The sequence below is a fragment of the Gopherus evgoodei genome, chromosome 1 (assembly GCF_007399415.2).
Source record: "Gopherus evgoodei ecotype Sinaloan lineage chromosome 1, rGopEvg1_v1.p, whole genome shotgun sequence".
NCBI classification, from domain to species: Eukaryota; Metazoa; Chordata; order Testudines; family Testudinidae; genus Gopherus; species Gopherus evgoodei.
This window is the reverse complement of record NC_044322.1, coordinates 45,918,769-45,940,287: the sequence shown is the minus strand read 5'-3', so window position 1 is coordinate 45,940,287 and position 21,519 is coordinate 45,918,769. Positions and strand designations below refer to the sequence as shown.

At 45.9% G+C, this 21,519-nt stretch overlaps 1 protein-coding gene across 2 annotated transcripts in view; it reads left to right on the top strand.

The window, feature by feature from the left end:
* The window catches only part of STARD13 (StAR related lipid transfer domain containing 13), a 521,076-nt gene that overhangs the window by 160,123 nt on the left and 339,434 nt on the right, over positions 1–21,519 (top strand). For both annotated transcript variants that reach the window (XM_030563204.1, XM_030563196.1), the window contains exon 4: positions 971–1,108. In XM_030563204.1, the coding sequence (XP_030419064.1) occupies positions 971–1,108 (138 nt within the window). The remainder of the gene's footprint in view (positions 1–970; positions 1,109–21,519) is intronic.

Genomic DNA, 21,519 nt, shown 5'->3' with positions numbered 1-21,519 from the left:
GACCTCCTGAGGTCCCTTCCAACCCTGGTATTCTGTGATTCTATGTTCTCCTTGAGAAATCTGATGGAGGTAATTAGAGAATCAGGTTGGCTGGATGGATGGGATAAGGAGCCAATTAGCCTATCAGCCCAGGGCTGTCAAAAGGGAAGGAAGGAAGGAAATGCCAGAGAGAGAGGGAGAGGGGACCAGGGCTAGCTGAGTTCAGTAATGTGGAGGCCTTGAGAGAGGGAGGGAAACAGACTTACCTACCTCTGTTCCCCTCAATTCCTGGGGAGATGGTCAGAAAATGCTGTTGGTGCTGTAAATAGCTGTTATGGAAAAAGTGGAAGTAACTTAAAAGGGCACAGTGAATACACAACCAGTAGAATCCATGCAGTTTCTGAAGGGAGAAAGTAGGAAAGGAGCTATGTCTTGTGCCAGCTGGGAATTACAAGCTGTTTTTGTACGTCAGAATTGCCAAGACTATCAAATCTAGTCTGTTGTGGTTTTTGTGTAGGTTTCTTAGTCCTCAAAGGATCTAAAGATATGGATTAGGAGCATTCGTAGTCTCTAATTTGAAGTAGCATGGATGATGATTCTTTAACAAAAAGAGATTTTCCACTAACTGTTTGTATGATGTTTGAGTTACAGTAAGTGAATGTGGGAAGAAAAAAAACAATTTGAATAAAAGTAACTTTCTCCTCTCAAAATATCAGGTTTCATTTGCTTAGTGTTTATGATGTCATATGTAATCCTAACAACTCTCCACAGAGGCTTCCAGAAAAAACAGTGTAGACAAGATCTGAATTTCTAATATAATAAAATATAAACAGCTGCAAAAAATGAAAATAAAAAAATAAGCTTTCAGGCTTGACATACTGTACATCGTATAAACTTAATGGACACAATACCAATTGTATTTTTGTCTTTGTTTGCATTTTTTAAAGTTTTATTACTTTATTTATTAAAGGACTCATTTATTCCTTTACAGTGCCCTGTTAAATTGGAGACAGGCCTTCTTCACAGAGATCATCAGAGAAAGGGAATCTGTGGAAATAAGAGGGCAGGCTACCAGGATTTAGATGGTTTGCCAAGCTCAGTGTCAACTGGAGCACGACCAAAAACTGAAGTAAGTAGCTATTGTTTATATTACAGCATATTCTGGCTTCAGTTCTTTACCACAAGACTTACTATTTATCATTAAAATCTTCATTGTATTTTTATTTTAAATTAAATACGGTCTATAAATATAATATCACAACTCTAAATCTTTTACAATAAGACTGGCAAGTGTTCCCAATACAATATGACTGAGTATTCAAGGTCGAGAATCTGAGTCCGTCACTATTTTCTACTAGCATGTTATCTGTATTATTTTGTTCATTCACTGCTTAAGAAGAGCTGAAGTCTCTTGGGAGTCTTTCCATTGATTTTAACTGGTTGTAGATCACGCCCAAAATTTGGATCCGCATCTGAATGTCCCCAAATTTCAGGGCTGTTCAGATCTGGCGTTTTAGTCTGGGCCCATTTCTAATCAATAGCATTAATTTCACTTTGTTTCTTTGCCTGTGAGATGGTATAAGCCCTGACCAAAGAGATACCAATTGACTTCAACAGACCTTGGAAGAGGCCCATAATAAGCTAAGTAGATAATGATATTTATGTAGAACTATGGAAGTAAAGTGATTCTAAGATCATGCTCCTAGTTACAAAATAGCAAACCTTTTTATCTGTCGCTTGTAAATTGCTTTGGTCCTGCAATGGTTAAGATATTCTCTTTCTGCTAAAGTCAAGTAAAATATATGCATGTAAGATACACTATACATTGTCTAAGGTGTTTTGATTCAAGTAAAGGTATATCTTCTTAAAGGAAAGATAATAACTATCATATGCCTCTTTCTTCATAGAGTGAAGTTGCGTAGTACTCTGTAAATTCTATATTCCATTACAGGTTGAAGGTCTGCCACTGTTACTCAGACTGAAGTTTGAAACATTGGGGCCTGCCTGTTTGTTGATTGAAATACACTAATGTACTTTCAGGAGAGATTTTTTTTCCCTCTTAGTTAAATAGCTTTCTGCTTCTCTCTTTTGCAACTGCCCAACTACTTTAGTTTGCTCAAGTTACATTAGATCTCAGAAATCGCTAAAGAAAATGAGATATTTGACTGGAGTTTACTTAATACAATCAAAATAACATTGAAGTGATGTTACAATAATTTTGGTTTTTTTGTCTGCAAGTGTCTGTGTATTTGCAGTGGGAGGTGCTGGAAGAGAAGGAATAAGTGTGAACTTATCTTATTCTTCTTTCCCGATCTCTACAATCTCTCTTAGTATTGTACTTCAAGGAATGTTGGTATAATAAATACCAAACTCAGAAAACTTCACTGATACAAGTCATACATACAGTTTCAGTGATAACAATAATGTAAATTAGAATGTACTTATCGTTGTTTACAGTGGAGTCCCTGGAATCATACAGTTCAGAAATGGAAATGACTTATTAGATGACACATCCATCCCCCAAAGTCCAAGTAGGACTCTTCCATACAGTACACTTTTTAGCACTTGATCAAAGTCCCAAGCATTTTGTTGCATAAAAGCTTACGACATGATTTCTGCAAAATGCTAGTGGTCTTTTTAGTAACTCAATACTGTTAGCCACTGCTGTAATTTGGACATAAATAATGAAATTTGACTTTGCTAATTTTGTCTGGAGGACAAAACATCTTTCTTTTTCTTTTAAAATTAGATTTTAGTTCAAGTGGTCCTTTTTCAGGAAGGAAGAATGAAAATAATGCTAGTTTCAGAGACTGTGTACATCTGTTATAGTTTTTTCTAAATATTTTTTCTATTAGGGTTAAAAGGTATAAAATGTATTTTTAAATGGACACAGCAACCTTATTTACATTTAAAAAAGAGGGGTTAGTGGCCAAATGGGAGTGGGCCTGGATCATCATTGTATTTCTCCAGTTTAACCCCTATGTAACTCCACTGATCTCATTGGAGTTACACAAGCAGAAAACTGGAATAATCAGTGGTAAGTCAGACCCAACATGTTTTAGAACACTAGTCTTTTTTCTCTCGAGATTGGAGTTCAAATCTTGGAATGAGTCATGAGTCAAAAAGAGTTTAGCTTTTTCAGCCTTCTCCCTATATATTCCCACACAACCCCCCTACACCATCCCATACCTGAAATAATTTGTCTTGATTAGCAAGTTCAGCTCAAGAGGCCAATGTTGGAAATTGCAAGTCAGGAATGAAATGCTTTGGCAGAGCTCTGCAAGGGCATTCTTGTACAATACCTGACCTAAGCTAGTGCTGTTAGCCCCTCATTTTCATGACTACAAAGTTCACTGACTGTTTTAAGAACTATAAAAAAGAATAAGTGGCTTTGGCAAATTCACAGTTCAGGAACTATTTTTGCTTATATATTTTTAAAGGAGGGACATAAACGCATTGCAACATTTCTGATGAAATACTATTGAACAGAACGTTTCCCTGGCTATGAGAAGGCTTGTCCTAGAAAAGAAAGCGTAATAGTTGTTGTTTTAATGAGACATTTCCTAGATGCAAATACAATAGAAAACTTTAACTGTAAGTTTCATGATTTAATTTCTCTCCTCCAGTTCCAATGTATAAACTAACATGGGAAATACTAGTTATGAGGCATTCAGTGCTTTGCTTAGCTTCTGTAGATAACACAACTGCAGCGCATGTGGCACAAAGTGTGACCAGTAAAAAAACAAGGTTATGTATGCTGTGACCAGTTTTTTCCTTTAGCTGTAAAGCTAGCACTTAGAATAGTGATAACTGTGATACTGTATCTAACTAACGTTAGGCCAGTGCTTGGATTTTCTTGACCACCTGGTTCAGAAAAAGGAAAACAAACAGTTTCTTGTAATCTACTGTGCTGAAAGACTTTCTGCTCTTTTTTTCTATAGCAAATATCATCTGTATTAATTCCTTCTCTGGAAGATGCTAGTTAGATGCTGTATCTAAAAAAAATATAAAAAAATTGATGTTTCAGAGATGTCCACAAGGAGTGTAGAGATGGCTGATATCATCTACCATTGTTTAGATATGTATAACTAATGATATTGTAACCCACTGGTCAGTGTGTATTACAGGCCCCTTATTGGCCAACACAGTATTTGCTAAGGTAAACATAATGTGACAATTGATACATGATAATTTATTTACATAAAGCCTTCTACCAGAATCTGAGGATCTCAAAATGCTTACTAATACTCAGTTGGTCCTTACCACACTTCTATGAGGTAGATATGTATTTTCATTTTAGTATTGGAAGGAGGTTGAACCCTCAGCTGGGAGCAGGAAAGCCACCTTTCCACCTGCGAATCTTGAGGATTGTAAAGGGTTGAACCAGTCTCTCATTTCACTTAGAATAGTCAAAAGGTTGCTCTAAGTTATGTCCATTAACTAATAAGAACCACTCCACTGACTGAGAATTGGCCTGAGCATGGTTTGCTCTGATCCTGCCCCTATTATATCCCTGTGCAGATAGAGAAAGTTAGTGGTGTAGCATCAGCTAATTCAAATTTATACATCCTGGAAGAGTTCCCTTACACCAGAGGAAATTTGGCTGCTTCTTTATGGCTATTTTCCAGCCACTTTGCATGAAAACATCCATGACTGCTGCCACACATTGAGCAGATGTTTTCATGCATGTCTTCTTGTTTTTGCAGAGGCTGGGGATTTTTGTATTACATGGCCAGAAGAGCACCTAGCTAGCTATGGGCATGTCCAAATCCCTGACTTGCTTATGCATGCATGTGCAGATCAGGCATGCAAATATCTATGCAGAAATCAGGCCCTAAGTGATATTTGGGAAGTCACAAAGGAAGTCTGTGGCAAAGCTGAGACTCGAACCCAAACTTCAACTCCCAGTCCAGTGCATTTGCTACAAGACCATCCTTCCACTTTTTCTTTTTTAAAGGATAATTTCCAGGCTCTTCCACTGGAAATCTCAAACTACCTGTGAGTATCATCAGTCATATGGTTTGCTTTCATGTCTGTCTTTTTGGTGATGAGTCATTGTGCCATTAAATTTAGTTAGCTGGAATTTCAGTAGTGGAGTTTGGCATAATTCATTTCAATTATGAGGAGAAGAAAAATTACTTTTGAGCATGCTAAATATGTGAAGTTTTGCTGAAAATTACAACACAGTTAACTTGGAAATAGCCAGCCTCAGTGACCTCTGTGGGAGGACTTGTAAGTCAAGCAAGACTAACAATTGTTAAGCTGGTTAATCTCCCAGTTTTGCTATTTTATGGCAGAACTAAATTTGCTAATTTTACCACTTATTTTAAAGGAATTAGCTTTCATTTACAAAAATCATACTTGTCTGAAAGTATGTTACTTGCTATTATTAAAGGTAATATCTAAATGCCTATGACATTTATTTTTGTTATTTAACTCTAATATTGCAGTAACCTTTTATAGTCAGGGTTCAAGCATGCCAAGTGCTGTAGGCATGGTACCTGGCCTGAAGAGTTTGCAGTCTAAATATAAAACAATGTGTGACTGTTAAGTAGATGCTTTCTAACAGGCCTTGCAATGAGGGCACCAGTAATATAAATGGAAAGAGATGAATGCTTTGTATATGGTCACTTTCTCATCTCTCCCCTGTGCAGACATCAGTTCCCCCTGCTTCTTGTGTGGGTCTTTCACACAGTAACAGGGAAGAAAAAATCATTTTGAAAAATAAGATCATGTCACTGTAAAACTATAAAGTATTGAAATGATTAAACAACATCAGCAATCCTTGTTATCCACATGCCTAGCCAGAGACTCAGGTCAAGACACCCCACCCCACCTCAGTCAGGTTTGAGGGGGTACTGCCCCTTTGGGAGGTGCTAGAGACAGCAGAATCAAGCAGAGACTTTGCGCTCTCTCCCCTTCCAGCTAAACTCTACTTCGTTGACCACCTCAGGAGCAAGCCAGCACCTGGGCCATAAAGGAATTTGATTCTCTTGGGGAAGCAGTCCTGGATTTTGATCAAGAACAGAAATGTCCCAGTTAGAGCCTGTACTATGTCCAGGAAAAATCCTACTTCTCCTTCTCTGAGAGATTGTCAAGGAATGCTAGGACAAAATGACTTGCTTACGATATAAAATTTCCATTTTTAACACAGGATGTACAGCTCCCTGGATACCACTAAGAGCTCCACCATTCTTGGGTCTCTCATACACACTGTATCCAGCATGTGCCTACATTGCTTCTTCTGTAAAAATCTTGTTGCACTCAGTAAGATTTTTGCAGGATTAAGGTCTGCAGGATCCAGCCCATTCTCTCTGTTCACTTGTCTCCACATGCTCCACACATTCAGCATTCATGTTCTTTCTGTTCCTTCAGGCACAATTTTCCCTGCCAAACAGACCACGTTGCTTTTAATGTTCTACAGCTATTCTGGCACAGGAAATTTCACTTAGGCCAGGTCTATGATAGGAATGCTTGGCAGTATAGCTATAGTGATATATTATACTGACAAAGTGCTCCTATGGTGGATATGGTTTATACTGGCAAAACTGCACTTTCACTGGCATAGCTTAGTCCAGCATGTCTCACCCTGCCCCGCCCCCTCCCCCCAACTCTCCAACCTTGAGCAAAACAAGCTATGGTGATGAAAGCACAGCTTTGCCAGAAAAACTGTGTCTACACTAGAGGTTTTTGCTGGGACAGCTCTGTTGGTCAGGGATTAACCCCTCTTCACACTCCTGACAAACATAGCTCTGATGATAGAAGTCTGTTGTGTAGATATAGCCTAAGAGTGACTGAGGACAGTTAAGGCATGTCTACACAGCCCACGGCAGCAAACCTTTCAGCCCAGGTAGACAAAGTTGGGCTAGCGGGGCTCATGCTAGCACTCTAAAAATATCAGTATAGACAGGGCTTTGAAGCTGCAACTCAGATTGGAACTCAAGCTCTGAACTCCACTCCTCAGGCTACAGGGTTACATTTTTATTGCCGTTAAGTATAAGTTGTTTTGCTTCAAGTTTGTCATTATTTTAATTAATAAAATGAAATATTCTGTATAGGAAAGTTGCTCCTTGCAAGTTTTTCAGTCTTTCCAAACAGGCCAAAGTTGAGTGACCAGGAGGTGAGTCCAAAGGGACATTACATGATTTGGGAACTTTTAAAACTGGATTGGACAAAACACCAGTAAATGTAGAGCTGAGAACAATGCCAACTCTGGTAGAGAGAGGCACTGGATGACCTAAGGGGTCTTTTCTGTTTGAGTCTATTTGTAATGGTAAAGAGCCAAAATCTTTCTCTCTCTCCCACCCACCCACCCTCATCAAAATACTCTTACTGAGTAGGGAGGTCTCAGCGCCCTCTAACACCATAATTTAGCTACATTGCACACACATGGCTGCATTGGGAAGTGTTTGTTTTGGTCTTTCGTGGTGGTAACTTTAGACTCCCTCTGTACTGAAGAAATCATGTGGCTTCATGATTAGTTAGAATCTTGAATAACTGTCAGTTCCAAGTAAATAAAGTGCGTGTTACGCAGTTTTTGTAGATGGATTTTTCATGATCACTTTTTTCACAAGAATATTATGTCAGGTACTGTAAATGAGACACATTAAAGTTACTGTGCTACATTTCAGCCTTAGTGCACACAGTCTTAGAAATACAATGTTAATTTTCAAAGGCAATTTTCAGACTTGGTATCAACAGGCTTGGGGTGTAAGTCGTCAGACTAATTTCTTGTATAAATCCAGAGCAAGAGGAAAACAGGAACTGTACTGATAGATAATATTTTGTGTGTGTGTGTATGTGTGTATATATATGGAAATAAATAAAATAAATAACTTCATTTCCCCTACAGATGACTATATACTCAATCAAGTGAGCAAAGGAAGAAATGTATTTCCCTTTTCATTTATTCAGGCATTTTACATAAACAGCTGAACTCCTGTATCTTTAGATTCAGCACATCAGATTTTTGACTATGTGACAAAAGCAATTCTCAGCTGTTTTGTAGCACCCACAAATAAAGAATAGACTGTGGTCCTTATCCTGGGAGGTGCTGAGCACATTCAGCTCCTAGTGGTGAGACATGAAGATGCTCACAAGATTGGGCCCTAAGAGATCCTGTAAACACTGGCATTGTTAGTTAGATCTGAAGATGATTGCTGTGCATACGTCTGGGAGGAAGGTATGCTACACTCTGTCTTATCTGGCTAGCTAGCTATCGATATTCTACTTATTATTGGTCTGCCCCTGTAATGTATTTGTTGCCCCAGTGTGAGAAAATTGAGTCAGAATGTTCTATCTGTTTAATATAATTTAATCAGACATTTCCTCATCAATGTAACCAGTGTACCTTTTTACTGCAGCTCTCCCTACTTGGAGGCCTGTAGCAAGGGTGAGAATCACTGGTGTGGCACCTTCTACTGGTCATCCTGGGAATTAGCTCTTTTTCAGCCTTGGAGCACCCTCTGCGGGCTGGTGGCTCACCTGCCTCAAGCCCCTGTGTCCCTCACAGACCCCGGTGCCTCTTTACCTCAGGGTTATGCCCCAGCAGAACCCCCACACTCTGGGTCTCCCCTCCCAGGGGAACCCCCAACCCTCTATACCCACCTTGCCTCAGTGGCTACTGCCAGTGATCACCTCTCCATACCAGACGACCTGAGAGAGAGGCCAGCACACAGAGCGGAGGGAGAAAATGTTCCACTAAGGGATAGAGCAGATTGCACACCCCACTGCCTATAGAGTAGCTCTTTAATAGAGATTGCTCCTAGCTGAAGCACAGTCTGTCTTGTGCTCTCTTGCAGAAGTTCAGCTCTGCATAAAGGCTACAACCCAATCCTGCACATATATGGTATCTCGCAGCAAAATATGGTATCCTACAATATTTCTCAACTATTCCTACCCGTATTCAGAGCTTGCATTATTACTCATTGAAAAGTTAGATATTTTTCTAGATATTTTCTTTGTCTGTATAAGCCATGTAGCCTGAAGCTGTAGAGGATAGGGAGCTAACTGTAGATGACCAGGGGAAAGAACGAACAGAACTCCATGGGGGCAGGAGCTCTCTACCACCATCTGGTTGGTGAAGAGGGGAAAGTATGACTACAGAGAGTGCAATTTCATAAGCTTTCTACCCAGAAAGCCTCCAAATGACACTTAAGGGATGTGTCTTTAGAAATGTACCCAAACTCCGAATTGGTGGGCTATAGAGACTGAAATGAGAGGACCAGATTAGACAGCATTTCCTATAGGGGCTAGAGACAGGCCTGGCTGAGTACATTCCTAGACTCTGGGGCTACACTAATTACTGACCCCTAACTGTAAGTGGAGTGAAGCACAGGGAAAAGGGGGGGAAAGTGATGGGTTAAAGAGATATTTGTGTATTGAACGTTCATACCCCTGGGTGGCGAATTAAGATAAAGGACTATAGCTAAGGATACTCTTGTTATGGGCACTTTACTTATTATTCATATATTGTTGTTAGTTCCCTTAATGAAGTATTTCCTTGTTATATACTCAGACTCAGTGCTTGCAAGAGGGGAAGTATGGCTGTTAGGGGCACTCAGAGAAGATATTTAGTTTTGTCCCATGTTTCTGGGTGGGCATTCAAGCTGGTGGTGTTTGTTAGTTATAAAAAGAACCTGTAGACATTTGAACCTGGCCCTTGATGCTGTGGACCACGCCTGGCAGAAGCTTACATTTGTTTGAAGCAGCCAAATGTCAAAATTTGTAAACTACTTTACATCAGCAATTTCAGTGTTACAGCGATTACTCATCTGATATACAGCAAAAAGTGTCTGGTAAATACAGAAGTCCGAGCCTCCTGAACTGAAAGACATACTGATTCAAATTGTTAGAGGCCAAAAACTAGCCTTTGAAATAGAGCATCAAAGTTGTCTCTGATGGCTGTCATCTTGGCCAGCACACAAAGGATTGAACTAGGCACTTCCAGACTTAAATGCTCAAGTGTCTCCAACAGCAAAAGAGCAGGCCCTGTAGCTAGGGGCTGTAACCAAATCACATCGTCTGTCCACTGGGCACAGAGCAGGATGGTGTAATACACACTGACCTGTGGGTTACTTGCATACACAATTGTATAGTTGTACACAGTTCTGTGCACTTTCAATGAATTATTGACTCTCATAAAAAAGAAAAAGCAAGTGCCACACCCACCTCAGAGGTGAAGAGCAGAAATTACTATGAAAGCCTATTTGGAAACCACTATGCAAATTTTAATTACCCCAGTTACCTCTTAGGGCTTGTCTTCACTACCGAGGTAAGTCAATCTAAGTTACTGTACTCCAGCCATATGAATAACGTAGCTGGAGTCAACGTAGCTTAGGTCGACTTATCTTGGTGTCTTAAGTGTGCTGTGTCGATGGGAGACGCTCTCCGGTCAATTCTACCTTACTCTTCTCTGGGAGTTGGAGTACCCATCCCCCTCCTTGGGTTTCAGAGCCCAAGCTCCAGTCCAAGTGAGAACTTCTACATGGCTATTTTTATCATGAGCCTAAGTCTGTAGACCTGAGCCCCAAGACTCTCTGCCATTTTTTTTTCAAGGGTGGACATATTCACTGTTTCTTTTACGTAACTGGAACTGTGAAATATCAGAAGTGGAATGTAGAGTCTGGGTGGAAAGGTCAACATTCAACCACTGGGTGTAATGTGGAGTCTAGCAAGCTGTGCTGTTAGATGTTTTCTGTGTAACCTTCTTTCATTAAAATAATTACTTTTTGTTCAGTATATAGACAGAAGTGAAGTCTTTAAGACAAATATAACGCTAATGTTGAAACAGAGAGGAAGAACAGAGGAGGGGTTAAAATAACTAGGCTGGCACAAAACCAGAGAACCCTGGGTTTTTTTCTTATGAAACGGTGTTCAAATTTGTGGGTATAGTCTCAGCTTCTCCATGTTTATGGCTGTAATAGCTGCAAATTCCCTGTTAATGGCAAATAGTATTGTGGACTCTAATATCCTGTGTGTCATTAGCTTATCCCATTAATGTCCTAAGAAATGTAATTTGTTTGTCCTTGGTTGACTAAATTTAATCAGTGTGATTGCACCTGCTTATGCAAAGGTTGAATAATAAGGCATGATATTTAATTGTTTATGTAAACATGAAATTCAGCAAAACAGTTATTTGTAGACAGAAATCTCTGAGATCTGAGACCTGATTCAGATCTTGTGCCATGTAGGTGATGATGATAGTCAATCACCCTTTTATTTGTTTGTGTTGCATTCTATATAGTTACAGTACAGTGGGTAAGGTTTATTGATTGCAAGTACATTGGTATCTGTAGCTATGCCTCTGTGAGCATATAAAATAATCTGTAAGAGGCACAAGTTTAAGAATGGCTAGCTGGGTTGTAGATCACCAAGGAAAACCACCCGCAAGCTACAGGAAGTATAACTGATAACTCAGTAGGTGGCACTCTTCCCTCTGAATCAGTGGTGAACCAATGTCCCAGAAAAACTTAAGCAACACTGTGCAGCTTGAAGTGCTTGCTTTTGGATAATGTGTGAAATCAAGGCCTTGATTGCTTGATCATTTAATTTTTCAAGAGTTGGTCTTGATTAACAATTGAGAGTAGTTAACCCTAGGTCCCTTGCCAAATTTCAGCTCCAAAATCTGCCTACCTATAATTGTCCCTGTAGCTTCAATTAAGTTATTCTTCATATCTTGTTCTAAAAATGCTGTCCCATAGTGGTTGTGCTTTGATCTCAGAAATGATTGTATTTCCATGGTAGGTAAAATGATTCTTTATATACAGTGTGTTGAGTGTTTTGAGATACAAGGTCCTGTACAAACTATAAGCTGTTTTTTGACATTGGTTAAAGATCTCAGGTAATAATCATTCATAGAGTAAACTTAAATTGCCTAGAATTTTTGCCTTAATTTTGATTTTAAAAATCCAGATGAATTTGTTTTCTCTTGTTTTTATTTATTTATTTTTGGTTTGGTCGTTTTAAAACCTAACAGCAACTAAGATATTTGTGTATCTTTTTGAGTTCTTGATTGCTCTAAAATCTACAAAGGGTATAAATATATCCTATCTTTCTGGCAATGAAATCACTCTAAACAGTAAATTAAAATATTTTTCCTAACTTGAATCATATTTTCAACTCTTAAACAGTTTTGTAATATTATGTCTCCATATTCTCCCTTTGGTCAGTTATTGCACTAAAACATTAATGATTAAATGAAGAAAATATTTCCCTAGCTCTGGAATGTTTTAGTGGCATCAAATGTTAACATAAATTCTGCACCCTAGAGAGAGACATAATATGGGCGCAAATATTATGCATCATATGGCAACTCTGTACAGTATTTTGAAGAAGTTTAAAGTAGTGTTTAGAGAAAACATTATAGATTAACCAGGCTGTAAATCTTTCAGGGCTTAGAAAGTCATTTTGTATAGGAGATGAGAACAGAGGATTACAATATATTTTGTGCACTGCTGCTTCTTCAATGAAAATTTTGTCAAATTGAGCCTGGGTGTGTGTGTGTGTGTGGTTTTTTGCATTGTACAGAAGCAACTGTCAGAACTTTTGAAACTACAGACTAATAATAATTTGGCATTTGTATAGTACCTCCATGTGAAGATCTGCAATCACTTCGCAAACATTAATGGATTTAGACTCAAAACATGCCTGTTAGTATATTAGTAATACCGGGCTGTATTCACTAAACTAGCAGTGTGCATCTAACCCACTATGTGCTTGCAGAAGAGGGAGTTATCTACAAGGAATGTAGTTGCAATATTTTTAGGATGGATAAAAAAATAAAAAAAAAATAAAAAAATCAGATTTAAAAAAAATCACACTTTTTTTTTGTTTTTAAGAATAAACTTGTTTAAAATTTTAAACACTAAATGTTAAAGCCTAAACCATACTATAATCCAGGCTTGCACAACTCGTAAAGCAGCGAGGGCCACGTTACTCCAAAGAAAACAGCTGAGGCCTGAACCCCCCCGGCCCCACGGAAGCACTCCCCCCATCACCTCCCGGCCCCACGGAAACACCCCGCCCCAGCACTGCCCAGTCCTGCAGAAACAAGCCCTTCTTCCCCAGTGCCGCCCCACCAAAACAGCTGTCGGCCAAAAAGGAAGGTTGGGGGTGGGTAGGTATCATAACCTAGTTGCAGATTTGGACCTTAGCGTTCAGAATATGAGGGTTAGCATTAAAACCTCCAAGCTTAGTTACCAGCTTGGACCTGGTAAAGCTGCCACCACTCAAAAAATTAGAGTGTTTTGGGGCACTCTGGTCCCCCCAAAAACCTTCCCTGGGGACCCCAAGACCCAAATTCCTTGAGTCTCACAGTAAAGGGGAATAAACCATTCTTCTTCGAGTGATTGCTCACATCCATTCCAGTTAGGTGTGCGCGCCGTGCGTGCACGTTCGTCGGAAACTTTTTACCCTAGCAACTCCAGTGGGCCGGCAGGTCACCCCCTGGAGTGGCGCCGCCATGGCGCCCAATATATATCCCTGCCGGCCCGCCCGCTCCTCAGTTCCTTCTTACCGCCGTGTCGGTCGTTGGAACTGTGGAGCGCGGCATAGCTGTCCTCCACGTCCCTAGCTCTCCTAGTTCTCTATCGTTTATCTATCGTTCATCTCTAGTCCATTATAGTTGTTAATTAGTTGGTTAAGTAGATAGTTAAGTTAAATAGTTGTTAAGTAGTTCTTCGCCGGGGGCTTAGCCCTTCCCGGCACCCGGCGCCAGGCTCATGCCTGTTTCGCCGGGCTTCAAACAGTGTGCGGCCTGCAAGAAGCCCATGCCTACCAGCGATCCCCACGAAGCGTGCCTGAAGTGCCTCGGGGAATCGCACAGATCTGACAAGTGCCGCATCTGTAAGGCTTTTAAGCCAAGGACAAAGAAGGAGAGGGATCAAAGGCTCCGGAGTCTCCTCATGGAGGCGGCACTTGACCCGACGGCTTCGCAGGCCATGATCTCGGCGCCGGCACCGGATCGCACCGGCACAGAGAAGACTCCCCGGCACCGACCCTCTCCGGCACCGGAGTCAGAGCCAAGGCCGTCGAAGTCCAATACTCCGGCCAGGCAGACCCGGCTAGAGCGCCCGGCCTCGACATCGGCCGTGGCGCCGCCGGCACCGTCGACTCCGGGCCCAGCGGGTCCGTCGAGTCCGGTACCTCCGAGCTCCCCCATGAGATCTGGGGTTGAGATAATGGTCCCATCCACACCGGAGACCTTCGCCTCGGCTCGGGACCTCATAGCCCTGACTGAGCCCACTCGGCTGCCACCCCCGGTACCTCCGGTGCGGGTTGTGTCCAGAGGCAAGCCCATGATGTCGGCACCGCCCAGAAGATCTCGTTCACGATCCAGGTCCCGACGTCTTGGGCGCTCCAGGTCCCGCCGCCGCTCGCAGTCCCGGCACCGCTCCCCTCAGCGGTACCGGTCGCACTCGCGGCACCGGTCGACATCGAGACGATCGCGGTCAGGTTCCAGTCGCCGAGACCGGCACCGCGATTCCAGGAGCAGGTCCCGACGCTACTCGCCGCACCGGTCGACCTCCCGGCACCGAGCCGGTGGCAGGTCCCGGTCTCGGTCGACCTCCCGGCACCGAGCCGGTGGCAGGTCTCGGTCGACCTCCCGGCACCGAGCCGGTGGCAGGTCCCGGCACCGAAGCGGCGCCCGGTACCGATCAGGATCCCGGCACCGCGACAGAACCCGGTCCCGATCCCGATCCCGGCACCGATATGACTCCCGGCACCGGTCCCCGGCACCGAGACGATCCTCCGTGCCGGCCCGCGCAGACCCTTACCATCCAGGGTCGGCCCCTCCATGGCCCTCTAGACAGCCGTCCGTATCCTCCCAGACGGACAGCGGGTATGCGCTGGGCACCGACCGGCAGACGGCGCTGTTCGGTGATCCGCCGCTGCAGGACCAAGGCCCACAACAGTGGGGATTCTGGACACCCTGGGCATACCATCAGGCCCAGGGCCCCCAGCAGCTCCCTGCTAGGCCGGCGACTGCGGAGCGTAGGGCTCCTGAAGCCTCGTTGTCTCGCCCCCTCCCCTCCCCGGAAGGGGAGGAAGGGTCCAAGCAGCAAGAATCCGCTGTGGCTCCTGAGGCAGAGGTGAGGGCTGAGGAAGACCCTCAGTTAGACACTCTCGTGCCTGGGGTCTCCTCATCCTCCTCCCCGGATGAGGCGGTGGCGGGTACCTCCTCCAACAGTCCCCCCCCCGCTGGATCTCAGGGCGCACCAAGACCTCCTCAGGCGATTGGCTCAAAATCTGAGTCTGCAGGCAGAGGAGGTCTCGGAGATAGAGGATCCAATTGTAACCATCCTCTCTTCTGATGCTCCCACCAGGGTCGCCCTGCCCTTTATACGGACCATCCAGGCCAACGCCAACACCATCTGGCAGTCCCCGGCCTCCATCCCTCCGACAGCGAAAGGCGTCGAGAGGAAGTACATGGCCCCTTCTAGGGGATACGAATATCTCCATGTACACCCGACTCCGGGTTCACTGGTGGTGCAATCAGTGAACGATAGGGAGCGTCATGGCCAGGAGGCTCCAGCCCCCAAATCCAGAGAAGCCAGGCGGATGGACCTCCTTGGCCGTAAGGTGTATTCGGCTGGGGCGCTGCAGCTCAGGGTCTCCAACCAGCAGGCCCTGCTGAGCAGATATGCCTTTAATTCCTGGGTGGCAGTGGACAAATTTAAGGAGCTGCTGCCACAGGATGCTCGCCAAGAGTTTGCGGCCATCTTGGACGAAGGCAAGAAGGTCGCACGCACGGCCTTGCAAGCCTCCTTGGACGCTGCGGACTCGGCTGCCCGTACCCTCGCGTCAGGAGTTACGATGCGTCGCATCTCCTGGCTGCAGGTTTCCGGCCTTCCGCCGGAGCTCCAGCATACTATACAGGACCTTCCTTTCGAAGGCCAGGGCTTGTTCTCTGACAAGACAGACCCCAGACTCAAGAGTCTGAAAGACAACCGGGTCATTATGCGGTCCCTCGGGATGCACACCCCCGTGACGCAGCGTAGACCCTTTAGGTCGCAGCAACAACAACAACGCAGGCCGTTTTCCCAGTTCCGCCAGCGGCAGGACCTTTACAGGCGCCGCGGCAGGAATGGAAGGCGCAGGCACTCGGGGAACCAAGGGGGGCAGAACCAAGGCTCCTCAAAACCCCCGCCTGGACCTAAGCCTTCATTTTGAAGGTGCGCCCGAGGGCGCAGTAACAGTTTCCCCTATGGATCCTTCCCCCCCGTTTTCCAACCGCCTTTCGTTTTTCCTCCCGGCGTGGTCCCAAATAACATCGGACCGCTGGGTCTTAAGCATGGTGCAGACGGGATACCGCCTGCAGTTTGTTTCATTTCCTCCTTCCCGCCCTCCTTCCTCGTCCCTCTTCAGAGACCCCTCTCACGAGCAATTCCTTCGGCAGGAGGTGCAGACGCTCCTCAGCAAAGGAGCTATAGAGGCGGTTCCGGAAAGCGAGAAAGGCAAGGGGTTTTATTCCCGCTACTTTCTGATCCCCAAGGCCAAGGGGGGCCTCAGGCCTATCCTCGACCTGCGAGAGCTCAACAAATACCTCGTGAAGTTGAAGTTCCGCATGGTATCCCTGGGGACCATTATTCCATCCCTGGATCCGGGAGACTGGTACGCCGCCCTCGACATGCAGGACGCGTATTTCCACATTGCCATTTGGCCGCGCCACAGACGCTTCCTCCGCTTCGTTGTGGGGGCTCTTCATTATCAATTTGCAGTCCTCCCATTTGGCCTGTCCACGGCCCCGAGGGTGTTTACAAAATGCATGGCAGTTGTCGTGGCGCATCTTCGGCGCAACCGTGTCCACGTGTTCCCTTATCTGGACGACTGGTTGATTCGGGGCACGTCGGAACAACAAGTCAACAGCCATGTCCGCGTGATCACCGGCATGTTTGCAAGTCTGGGCCTCTTGATAAACACAGACAAGTCCACCCTGAGGCCCACTCAGAAGGTGGAATTTATCGGGGCCGTCCTGGACGCCACTGTGGGCAGGGCCTCGCTGCCTCTGCAACGGTTCCAGACCATGGTGGCGATCGTTCAACGTTTGCGGTCAGCCCCATTGACGTCAGTGAGGACATGTCTAACCCTGTTAGGCCACATGGCGGCTTGCACCTTTGTGACCGACTACGCTCGGCTCCGCATGAGGCCTCTCCAGCTGTGGCTTATCAGTCATTACAGGCCGGCAAGGCAACCGTTAGACATGTTAGTCACAATCCCCCAGAAGATCTTAGTTTTTCTCGGCTGGTGGCTAGACCAGTCCGTATTATGTGCGGGTCTTCCCTTCCACCCCTCTCAGCCCTCAGTATCCCTGACAACGGATGCCTCAGATCTAGGCTGGGGGGCCCACCTAGTGACCCTGCGGACACAGGGCCTGTGGTCTCAGGAGGAGGTGGGGCTACACATCAACATGCGGGAGTTGAGAGCGGTCCGCCTTGCTTGTCAAGCGTTCTGTCATCAGCTTCAGGGTCGTTGTGTCGCCATGTTCACGGACAACACGACGACCATGTACTATATCAACAAGCAGGGCGGCATCAGGTCCTCCTCCCTGTGCCTCGAGGCGATACGACTCTGGGACTTTTGCGTAGCCCACTCCATTCACCTCAGGGCTTCTTTCCTCCCTGGAGTACGGAACACGCTGGCGGATCGATTGAGCAGATCCTTCCTGTCACACGAGTGGTCCCTTCGCCCGGACGTCGCTCTCTCCATTTTCCGGAGGTGGGGTTATCCCCGGGTGGACCTCTTCGCGTCCAAGGGGAACAGGAAGTGCCAAGCGTTCTGCTCCTTTCAGGGCAGGGAGCCGGGGTCGATAGCGGATGCCTTCCTCATCCAGTGGTCGACCCACCTGTACTATGCGTTTCCCCCGTTCCCTCTGGTCCACAAGGTCCTCCTGAAGGTGCGCAGAGACAGGGCTCTCGTGATCATGGTGGCCCCGGCATGGCCCAGGCAGCACTGGTACACCATGCTGCTGGACTTGGCCGTAGCCGACCCAGTTCCCCTGCCCCTTCATCCGGACCTGATCACCCAGGACCACGGGACCCTCTGTCACCCAGACCTGCAGTCGCTGCACCTAGCGGCGTGGCTTCTGCGTGGCTGACTGGTTCCGAGCTGCACTGCTCCACGCCTGTGAGGGAGGTGCTCTTGAGCAGCAGGAAACCGTCCACAAGAGCCACATATTCAGCGAAATGGAAACGCTTCTCCTGTTGGTGCGTAGAGAGAAATCTCCGCCCTATGGAAGTTTCGGTAACCGAAATCTTAGACTATGTTTGGTCCCTCAAAGGGCAAGGTCTGGCCTTATCGTCGTTGCGAGTCCACCTAGCAGCTATCTCCACCTTTCACCCGGGTGCGGACGGTCGCTCCGTTTTTTCTCACCCGACGGTGTCGAGATTCCTTAAAGGGCTGGAACGTTTATTCCCTAATGTCCGTCCCCCTGCTCCGACCTGGGATCTTAACCTGGTGTTGTCCCGGCTCATGGGGCCCCCCTTTGAGCCGTTAGCTACTTGCTCCCTGCTCTACCTCTCTTGGAAGACTGCCTTTCTAGTAGCTATCACCTCAGCTAGACGGGTGTCGGAACTCCGAGCTCTTGTGGTAGACCCCCCATATACGGTCTTCCACAAAGACAAGGTGCAGCTGAGACCACACCCTGCTTTTCTGCCCAAGGTGGTCTCAGCCTTCCACGTCAACCAAGAGATTTTCCTTCCGGTTTTTTTCCCAAAACCTCACTCCTCAGGCAGGGAGCAGCAGCTCCACTCGCTGGATGTCCGTAGGGCTCTCGCGTTCTACATAGAGAGGACCAAACCCTTCCGAAAATCCCCCCAGCTTTTCGTGGCGGTAGCAGATCGTATGAAAGGGCTTCCTATCTCCTCCCAGAGGGTATCCTCTTGGGTTACGTCCTGTATCAGGACCTGTTATGACTTGGCCCATGTCCCTACGGGCCGTGTGACTGCGCATTCTACCAGGGCGCAGGCGTCGTCGCTGGCTTTCCTCGCCCATGTGCCCATCCAGGAAATCTGTCGGGCAGCGACCTGGTCATCGGTCCACACCTTTGCTTCCCACTACGCCCTGGTCCAGCAGTCGAGGGAGCATGCGGCCTTCGGAACTGCAGTGCTCCGTGCCGCGACTTCTCACTCCGACCCCACCGCCTAGGTATGGCTTGGGAGTCACCTAACTGGAATGGATGTGAGCAATCACTCGAAGAAGAAAAGACGGTTACTCACCTTTGTAACTGTTGTTCTTCGAGATGTGTTGCTCACATCCATTCCACACCCGCCCTCCTTCCCCACTGTCAGAGTAGCCGGCAAGAAGGAACTGAGGAGCGGGCGGGCCGGCAGGGATATATATTGGGCGCCATGGCGGCGCCACTCCAGGGGGCGACCTGCCAGCCCACTGGAGTTGCTAGGGTAAAAAGTTTCCGACGAACGTGCACGCGCGGCGCGCACACCTAACTGGAATGGATGTGAGCAACACATCTCGAAGAACAACAGTTACAAAGGTGAGTAACCATCTTTTTCCCTTCCCTTCTCCCTTCCAGGTATTCCCTCCCTGGGTTCCTGGAGAGATAAACAGAAGCAAACTCCGTGAATCTAAACAGAGGGATTCCACCCTCCCCATTTCCAGTCTTGGAAAACAGAAGTACCGAGAGCTAATCTCCCTTCCCCCCTCACCCAGAGGGAATGCAAAGTCAGGCTAGTAAATCTAACACACACAGATTTCCCCCTGACTGTTTCCTCCCACCAATTCCCTGGTGAGCACAGACGCAATTCCCTGGAGTTCCCCACTAAAGAAAAACTCCAACAGGTCTTAAAAAGAAAGCTTTATATGAAAAGAAAGAAAAATACATAAAGATGGTCTCTCTGTATTAAGGTGACAAATACAGGGTCAATTGCTTAAAAGAAATTTGAATAAACAGCCTTATTCAAAATGAATACAATTCAAAACACTCCAGCAACTACATACATGTAAATACAAAAAAAACAAACCTATCTTTGTACTCACAACTTGGAAACAGAAGATTAGAAAGCAGGAAATAGAAAAATTCTTCCCATAGCCGAGAGGGACAGGCAGAAGACAAAGACCTCAGACACAAACTTCCCTCCACCTAGACCTGAAAAAGTCTGGTTTCCTGATTGGTCCTCTGGTCAGGTGTTTCAGATTACTTCATTCCAGGTGAAAGAGACGTTAACCCTTAGCTATCTGTTTGTGACACGCCCCCCAAATTGCAGACAGTGGGGAAGCTCACTGACGGCGATTTCCTCCTAGAACTTTAAACTAAACAGATTAATACAACACATGCACCGTTACATATACCACTAAGTATATAACTAACAGACTTCTACAGTTTAAGAACACTTTTTAACTACTGGATTCTGGGAAACTCTCACGGGAGAGTGCATCAGCTACTTTGTTAGAAGCTCCTGAGATGTGCTGAATTTCAAAATCAAAATCCTGGAGAGCTAAACTCCAACGAAGAAGTTTCTTGTTATTCCCCTTGGCAGTATGAAGCCACTTTAGTGCAGCATGGTCAGTTTGTAGCTGGAACTGCCGTCCCCAAACATATGGGCGTAGCTTTTCCTCGGCGTACACAATGGCGTAGCATTCCTTTTCACTGACTGACCAGTGACTTTCCCTCTCAGACAGTTTCTTGCTGAGAAACACGACAGGATGGAAGTTGTGATCCGTTGCTTCCTGCATGAGAACTTCTCCTATACCACGCTCAGATGCATCCGTGGTTACTAGGAATGGCTTGTCAAAGTCCGGGGCCCTGAGCACAGGATCAGACATGAGCGTCGCCTTAAGCTGGGTAAAGGTCTTTTGACACTTATCAGTTCAGTTAACTGCATTTGGCTGGGTCTTTTTGGTCAGGTCGGTCAGTGGGGCAGCGATTTGGCTGTAGTGTGGTACAAATCGCCTGTAGTACCCGGCCAAGCCTAAGAAGGATTGGACCTGCTTCTTGGACCTTGGGACAGGCCACTTTTGGATAGCATCCACCTTGGCCTGTAGGGGGTTTATGGTTCCTCGACCCACCTGGTGCCCCAGGTAAGTCACTCTGTTTTGGCCTTAACAGTTAGTCCGGCCTGCCTGATGCGCTCAAAGACCTTTTCCAGGTGTAGTAGGTGTTCGGGCCAGGAGTCTGAAAAAATGGCCACATCATCGAGGTAGGCAACTGCATATTCTCCCAGTCCTGCTAGTAGACCATCTACCAGCCTCTGGAAGGTGGCGGGTGCATTTCGAAGGCCGAAAGGAAGGACATTGAATTCCTACACCCCCGCATGGGTGACGAATGCTGACCTCTCCTTGGCAGGTTCATCTAGCGGTACTTGCCAGTACCCCTTGGTTAAGTCTATTGTAGAAATGAACTGGGCACATCCCAACTTCTCCAATAGCTCATCGGTGCGTGGCATTGGATAGTTGTCCGGACGAGTTACCACATTTAGCTTACGGTAGTCCACGCAAAAGCGTATTTCCCCATCTGGTTTGGGTACCAGAACCACTGGAGATGCCCATGCACTGATAGATGAGCGGATTATACCCATCTGTAGC